This window comes from Cervus canadensis, chromosome 4 (assembly GCF_019320065.1).
Source record: "Cervus canadensis isolate Bull #8, Minnesota chromosome 4, ASM1932006v1, whole genome shotgun sequence".
NCBI lineage: Eukaryota > Metazoa > Chordata > Mammalia > Artiodactyla > Cervidae > Cervus > Cervus canadensis.
In genome coordinates this window covers 46543645-46552124 of record NC_057389.1, presented here as the reverse complement: position 1 = coordinate 46552124, position 8480 = coordinate 46543645, and the positions used below count along the sequence as shown (strand labels likewise).

Genomic DNA, 8480 nt, shown 5'->3' with positions numbered 1-8480 from the left:
GAGGTGCCCCCTAAATAGCAGAAGGAACCTTCACCATCACCCTTACCCTCTGCCAGCCCATCAGTGCTTTCACGTCTTGTTTCAGCCTCAGGGCCTCACTCCAAGCCTTGGCCTATTCTGACAGGCAGCATTTGAGCCAGGCTTTACTCCAGCCCCAGCCCCCACACCAAGCCTGGGCAAGGCCAGGGCCCATGGGACACCAGTTTCTGAGAAGTCCAGAACTGCTGGTGAGTCCCTCAGCTCCTAGGACTTACTCCGCAAGGAACCCTGCCTCCAGCAGAGGCCTTCTTCCCACTTCCTCTCTCTCCCAGGAAAGCAGAGGCCAAATGAATGCAATATCAGTTGTTCTTTTTATTTTCCATAGCTTGCCTGCCGCAGTTCACCTCTTCACAGCCACCACAGGCTACAGGAGGGAAACCCCACCCCCCTCAATCTGCCCCTTCTCCAGCCTTGCCCTTCTCAATTAGAACAATGTTTTGTAACTTGCATTCTGCAGCCTGAAGTGCTCAGGTTGGGGGAGAAACTTGGTTAAAGATGTTTAAGAGACGCTGGACTCTTTGCTCCGTCCCTGTGAGTTTGCAATGCACATTAGCATATTAAAGGCTCTGAGAAGTCCTGAAATTTGCAGAGCTGTGTAACTTGAGTGAACCTGTGTGGTTAGTTGCCCAGTCATGTCTGACTCTTTGTGACCCCATGGACTCTAGCCTGCCAGGCTCCTCTCTATGGGATTCTCCAGGCAAGAATACTGGAGTGGGTTGCCATGCCCTCCTCCAGGGGATCTTCCCAGCCCAAGGATTGAACCCAGGTCTCCCACATTGCAGGTGGATTCTTTACCGTCTGAGCCAACAGCAGAGCTGTGTAACTTGAGTAAACTTAGAGTTTCCCAAATTACTTGGCCACCCCTTCTTTTCTCGGTTGTGACCATTCACATCCAGAGCTGTCCCCAAGGCTCCTGGATAATGAATGTGTTTGCATAGGTTTGGAGAAGCAGAGTCACATCTGAACACCTAGAAGAGAAATGGATGAAGCCCAGATCGAGGGGAATGAAGAAAGTGGTCTGGGTTGATGGAGGAAACTTCTGTTCCCATGAGTTGACCTTTCCTACACGCTGGCCCCCCGGGGCTGGGGGACCTCAGGCAAGGCCACTGGATCTTGTGATCGCAGTGTGCTCTCTGCTAACGCTTGGAAAGAAGCTGCTTTGAGAATCTTTCACAGATGGGGAGCGAGGTGTATGTGAAGGCATTTAATCAAAATGCTTATACAGAGACGGGATTGTTACTGTCTCCAGATGACCCAACGCTTCCTGAGAAGAATCTTGAATCCACAGATGGTCAGGCCTGGACAGGCCTGCCGAGGTTAGTTACTCCAGCTACCCCTCTGCGCTGATGGGGAGGCTGAGGGCTAGGGTCTACAGGCCTGGGGTCGGGCTGCTAGAAGGGGCTGAGTGGAGAGCAGGACTGAGAGACTGGACAGGGCAGGGCAGACAGAGCAAGGAGAAAGGCCACGTCTCATACACGGCCTCCTAGATTTCAGGGAGGGAGACAGTACGCTCTGATGACAGATGAGCCCCAGGCCTGGCTCTGGGTCCCTCTCCCCGCCTCGGTTTCCTCATCTGCACGGGGATGAGGTTCCAGCTCTCGCTGTTGAGGGTACTTAGATCCACTAGGGGGCACCCGAGTCCTGATGGTGCTGAGGCTGAGGGAGCAGGAGGGTGGCGGGTGAACCCTGCCTGGTCCAGGAGGAGTAGCTCTGGCCTTAGCCCTTGGATGGACCAGACTCTGGGCCTGGCGCTGGTGGCGTGCCCGATGCTCTGCCCCGTGGGCAAGGGACTCCAGTGCCTCCCCACCTTGATTCACAGCGTGTTGTCCCCATCCTCCCCTGCTGACCCCCAGCCCCTGGTCTGACCTTCAGACAAGTCTAGAATGGAACAGTGTGTGACTCAAGGGCAGTCTGTTCAGTTGCCCTAACTGGTTTAGAGGCTGAGGAAAGGCCAGGCGGGGTGAGGTGGCTGGGGCAAGTTAGGTCACTGAGGAGCCGGCAGCAAAGCTGACAAGTTAGGACCAGGGGCGTGTTCCCTCTTGGTCGGATGCCCAGGGTGGCACGGTTGCCCCTGGGGAAAGCCTCAGCGCTCCCTGACCTCAACAGAGAGAAGGGTGGGGGTGGGGGAATAAAAGGGTTCCTCTCGCTTGTCCCCCGGCTCGAGGGAGGGAGCTGCTTGGGGCCTAGGCAGCCCCCAGGTGATTCTGTGTGGCCCAAGCCCCCAGGGCTCGCTGGGCACACACCCTGGCTCCCCGTCTCACTCCCGCCCTCATCCCCTCCTGGGAAAAGGACAAGCAACCCCTGCTGCCTCTCTACCAGGTCTTTAGAGGAAGCTGTGACCGCAGGCATCCTGGTGGCCCAGGCCCTATGTAGCCAGGAAGGAGACCTCGGTGGGGGTGACAGAGGCCAGGGAGAAGGCAGGGGCGGCATCAGTCCCGAGGAGCCGGTACAGCAGCTCCTCCTTCTCCTGCTGGAGCTGCCTCCGTGATTGCGACTCCTTCTCCAGGGCCTCACGGGCAAGAAGCAGGTCCTCTGAGAGCTGCCTGTGGACACACAGCCAGCACTGCCTGAGGGGACCGCCTCTCGGGGCCTCCAGCAACTGCAAAGACCAGCCCATTCCTCTAGGAAGCCTGCCCGGTGGCCCCACTTGAAAAGGCAACTCCAGCTGTTGACCAAGGTGGCCCTCAGCTTTGGGTTCAGATCTGCTCCACTACTAAGAAGTGTAATTCTGACCAGGTATTCACTCTGCGCAAATTTGCAAAATGGGAATGCTAACAGGACCGGCTCTTAGAGTCATTATAATGATTAGGATTAGATGAGATAATATGTTGTCAACAAATTACATCTGACACATGATCTCAGCTCTCATTGACCGACCCCTTACCACTGATTCATTCATTCTTTTGGCCTCTTGAACCCTAAGCTTCCTGTTCCTTCTTCCTGAACTGGGCTTTCCCATGGAGCCCACTCAGCTGGGATGGGGACAAACAGATATTAATCAGTCCTGCTACTTCTGTTTCCGGGCAGAGCTGGTCCCTTGGGATTCCTGACCCCCAAGCAAAGAGGAGCCAACCTCCTCCCCCAGACAGGCTTGGACCTCCTGGAGACTCTCCCAACCGGAGATTCACAAAAAGTAAGCGGTGGGGAGGGGAGGAGCAGGGCGTGGGAGCAGCTACCTTGACACAACCATCTGGTTGCAGCCTCGGGCGTGGAGGTCCTCGTTCTCTTGCTGTAGGGTGGTGATCTTCTCCTCCAACAGCAGATTTTTTTCTTTCTGTAACAGATCAGAGTGAGCTCAGAAAGCCCCCGGCACAACTTGTGCTATCACCTCCCTCTTATCCGTGGCCACCCAAAACACTGATTCACTCTAGACCAAATGTTACATTTCATGAGGCAGTAAGATTACTTGGAACAACACAACTAAGGCGTGAACACAGGACTGCCAACTTTTCACTTCGCCAGATGAGTATTAAAAAAAGAAGACAGCCACTACCATCTAAAATCTCCGTCAGTTCCCAAGAGGAAAAAAAATTGTTTAGTTCTCCAAAAGACAGAAGTATAAAATGTATATAAATGTAAATGTATCTGTTATGCTATTCCACGAAAAGTGGTTGAACAAAATGGATATGGAACCACTGAAATGGTCTGGCTTAAAATTTAGGTTGTGTGGCACACAAGAGGCCAGGGAACTTCTTCCAGGACAATGTAACATAATCTGTTTGGATTCAATTCGAAGTCCCCCAAGGCCTTCCTTCTGGAGACAAGCCACTGGTGTCCCCAACACCCACCACTGCCCAGGCCCGTCCTTGCTGACTCTGGTTTCCTATATCTGTCTGATTTTTTTTCTTTTCCAGCATTGACTCCTTCCTCAACCCCTGCCTGACGTGACATCTGCCAGCCCCTCCTGGCTAGCCAGGATAGTTGCCCTGGTGTCACTCAAGTGACAGCAATACGCTAGTCAAAAGTACAGGACCAGCTGAGAAGGAGCCACTGCGGGGCCCAGACCAGCCCGTGACTCAAGGGCCAGCACGGGCGGCAGGTCAAAGCTGATACGGACCAGGCTGGGCCCCCCTCAGAGTATAATTAATACCTGCCCTCTGCACACACGACAGAGGAAATGCCCAGAAAGCAGAAGCGTGAGGCTGCCTCCCCCCAGGCCCCCTTCCCCATCCCTCCATTCCAGCCGCTGCCAGCCACGGACCACTGTCTCCATGAGGATCAGCCGCTTGTCCAGCTCATGGATTCGCTCATTCTTCATCTCGATGACAAAGTGTAAGCTCTCCAGCTCCTGTTCCCAGAACTGGCTGAGGCTCCCGTGCTCCTAGATAGGAACACAGAGGGACCTTAGACCAGCTGGAGCGGGGAGTGGGAGGGGGATGGGGAGAGTGGGCTACCTCCCGCCATCCCATTCTGCCCCCAACTGTGTTTGACAAGTCACCTCCCCTTCTCGGCCCGTGGCAAGTGCTTAATGTGCTGTATCTTACTCTCTTCCAACAGTGCGTGCTGTGCTCGCTCCATCACGGACGAGGAAACCATGGTTCACAGAGGTTAAGTTGCTTCTGCTAAGTGGTAGGTCTGCTCTTGGCACTTCATTCTGAGTCCAGAGCGTGAGCACTTGACCACCCATGTGCCTCTCTCTGATCTTTACATTCCCCCTCAGTGACACTGGGACACTGTTTCTTCCAGACCCTCATTAAGGTAAGAGCATCAGTTCTAGCCCCAACCTTGAGGAGGGACGGGCCTTTCCTGTTGCCCAAACCTGGACCTTCCTGCAGGCTGAAGGAGGACAGGCTGTGGGGACCGCCACCTACCTGGATGTGCTTCTTGTAGTCTCGGCTCAGGATGGACTCCTCTGCCCTCTTCATCTTGGCCTGGAAGGCCTCCAGCTGTGCAGTCAGTCTGTCAATGGTCTCCTGGAGGGGGGAACAGGCAGGAGATGATGCAAGCCTGGCTCATAAGGCTGGAGGTGGACTTCTCCACCCCCTGGGGAGGGGTCAGCATTGGCTTCTTCAGTCTGTCTTTGCTCTGCCCAGCACTGCAGGCTTAAGCTACTTCAACCATTGTTCAAAACATACAGCACCACCTCTCCATACCCTTGGGGACGATGTCAGGGTATTCTAGGCTGGTGGCAGACTGGCATTCAAAGTACATGCAAACCAGGCTCAGGGTCCTTGCCCTGTCTCTTGTCTCCCTGCTCTTTCTACATGCCTTCTCCTGCAGCCAACATCACATCACTCTTGCAGCTGCCAGGTACATACCTGTCTCCATACTGCTCCCCATCAAGGATTTTGCTCCACCTAAACTCTGTCCATCGCCTCTAGGATAGGGCACCCCCTTACTAGGGCTCACAGACTCCCATTGTTTGGTCCCTGCCTGTCTCTCTGGCCTCCACTGTGTCCCCCTCATGCTCTATACTCAGGCCTCCTGGACTTGTTTCAGTTTCACAGGCACTCTGTATTTTTCCCCCTTTCCTCCATGCATTTAAACACGTGTTTTTTGTTTGTTTGTTTGTTTTCTGCTAAGGCACTCTTCCTAGCCTTCTTCATCTGAAAAATTCCAACCCACCCTCAGATTCCAGCTTAGACCTCACCCTCTCTAGGAAATCCCTGACCAGTCAATCTGGGTCAGAGGCCTTCCTTCATGCTTCCATGGCTCTAATCACACCATGGCCCCAGGCCCACGACGTCTCCAAGATGCTCCCAACCATCCCTGAAAGAGGCCAACCCTCATCTCAGACCAAGACCTCCTGAGCTGACAGTAGGGTCGCCACATCACAGAGACTCACACAGCCCAACCTTTCTCACCTGCAGGGCCTCCTTGGCCTCCTGGAAGGAGTGGGTAAGGGCTTCCTTGTCCTGCTCATAGGAGGCCTGGAGGGCTGGAGTGAAAGGAGATGCAGTGAGCTCAGACCCCTGACACTTCACCCCACGAGGGCCAGAGAGCCCAGGTGACCCCTTGGGACCATAGGGGTCAGGAGTCTGAGAATGCTTTTATTCATCTTTCTATCTCATGGGCTTGGGGCTGAACCAGAACTATAGTAGATATTTAATAGAAGCTCATGGAAAGGGAAACAAATGAGATCCTGGGAAGATCTTGCATCCTGCCTCCTCTACAAAGTTCCTTTCGGAAAATTCCAACCTTGTCTCAATTGAAAGAAGACGAGAGGGAAATGACCAGTCACTGGGTGGGATGGGAAACAGGACAGAGAACAGGAAAGTGTAATATAGCCAAAAGCCCAGGTATGCAAGGGGCCTGTGTCATAGGGGCAGTGACACAAGGAAGAGAATGCTCAGTAATATAAATGTGATAGAGCTGTCAAAATTGATAAGATCAGCTCTATAAAAACTATATAAATTGTTATAAAAACTAATTTAAAACTTTTTGATAAATTATGGGACAGATAAATTATCAAGACAGGTTTGGTTCCAAGTAAGATGGAGGAAGCACATGCCATCCAGTCTCCTGAATTTAGCTATAAAACCAGCACAGAATGAATGGCACAACTATTTTCAGACTCTGAACAGCAAATGGTGGCAGGCAGACTAGGCAAGAAGATCAGAATTCAAAGCGCTGCTCAACCAATGTATTTATTTAAACAAGACCCAGAATCTGATGTATTCAAATATTCAAAATGTTCAGAATGCAATACAAAATTGCTAAGCATGTAAATCCAAAATTCCTCAGGTGACAAGTCTAAATACTCAGCACACAAAGAGGGAAAATCTCATCTGTCCTGAGAAAAGACGTTCAACAGATGCCAACACTGAGGTGCCACAGATTTCATTCTCCAGGGAATCTCCCTGACCTAGGAATCAAACCCAGGTCTCCTGCATTGCAGGCAGATTCTTTACTGACTGAGCTACAAGGGAAGCCCGTTGGAATTATGAAGGGACCTTAAGGAAACTGCTATAGCGCTCTGAAATAAAGGTTAATGCTTTTCCAAAGAATGAAAATCAGAAAGTGTAACCAAACATTAAAACCAGGAGGGAATTTTAGAACAAAAAAAAATGAAGTAAAAACTCACTTGGTGGGGTCAATAGAGGAACAGAGATGACGTAAAAAAGAGTCTGTTGGTGATGAATTCTTTTAGTGTTTCTTCATCTAGAATGTCTCTATTTCACCTTCTTTCCTGAAGAACATTTTTTTTTCTGAAGATAGGATTCTTGATTTACAGTTCTTTTATTTTAGTAGTTTTAAAATGTTCTTATTCCTTCTAGCCTCCAAACATTCTAATGAGAAATCCACAATTCATTCAAACTTATTTCCTCTATGTAATGCACCATTTTTCTTTGGTTCTGTTCCAGTTTTTTTTTTTTTGTCATTAGTTTAAAAAAAGAGATATGTTTGAGTGTGGATTTTGGTGGGCTTGCTTTGGGGTTCAATAAGCATCTTTCATCTGTAGGATTATTTTTTGCCAAATTTGGGAAGCATTCAACCATTCCTTCTTCAAATAGTTTTTCTTCACTGCATCCTTTCTGAGTCTTTGACACAAATGTCAGACATCCTAGGATTATTTTATGGATACCTGAGGCTCTGTCCATTTTTTCCCAATATTTGTTTGGCTTTTGTTCAGATTTATGGTAATTTCTATGGATCTTCAAAAGTTCACTAGCTCTTTTTAATACCTACAAGATACCTACATTAAATATGTCACAGGTAGGTTAAAAGTAAAAGAATGAAAAAGCAACATTTAAGAATAAGGAAGATTCTCAGGAATGAAGAAGTACATTACATCATGATAAAGGGGTCCATTCTCCAGGAAGACATAACAACCTTAAATATCTATAGAAGTATAGTCATTCTTCAAATTACATGAAGCAAAAACTGACAGAACTGAAAGGAGAAACAGACAAATACACAATTACAGTTGAAGGCGTTCACATTCCTCAATATTCGATAGAAAACATAGGCAGACAATCAGTAAGAATATAGACCTGAATAATACTGCCAACTTGTTTTAACTGATTAATTTATAAAGTACTCAACAGCAGAATACACATTCTTTCTGAGTGCACATGAAGCATTCATAAGATAGACCACATCTTGAATCATAAAATAAGCTGTAACAAGTTAAAAAAGGAATGAACTATAAACTATGTTCTCTGACTGCAAAGGAATCAAACTGGATACCGGTAACAAAAAGAGAACTGGAAAATGTCCGAACACCTAGAAGGAAATACCCTTCTAAATTGTCAGTGAGCTAAAGAGGAAATCCTGAGGGAGATTAGAAGATATTTTGAACTGAACAAAAAATATAAAACATCAATTTCTAGGATGCAGATAATGCAGTGCTTAGGGTGAAATTTTTAGCATTAAGGGCTTACGTTAGAAAAGAAAGTGAAAGTTGCTCAGTCACGTCCAACTCTCTGTAACCTCATGGACTATACAATCCATGGAATTCTCCAGGCCAGAATACTGGAGTGGGTAGCCTTTCCATTCTC

At 49.2% G+C, this 8480-nt stretch overlaps 1 protein-coding gene across 1 annotated transcript in view; it reads right to left on the bottom strand.

The window, feature by feature from the left end:
- Positions 1 to 331: 331 nt before the first annotated feature.
- Positions 332 to 8480, bottom strand: part of CCDC69 (coiled-coil domain containing 69) — a 58978-nt gene continuing 50829 nt past the window's right edge. Inside the window, exons 6-10 of the mRNA XM_043467520.1 lie at positions 5844 to 5917; positions 4851 to 4952; positions 4241 to 4360; positions 3216 to 3313; positions 332 to 2582 (exon numbers count right to left, since the gene is read on the bottom strand). Of these exons, the coding sequence (XP_043323455.1) occupies positions 2405 to 2582; positions 3216 to 3313; positions 4241 to 4360; positions 4851 to 4952; positions 5844 to 5917 (572 nt within the window). The 3' untranslated portion in view covers positions 332 to 2404. The remainder of the gene's footprint in view (positions 2583 to 3215; positions 3314 to 4240; positions 4361 to 4850; positions 4953 to 5843; positions 5918 to 8480) is intronic.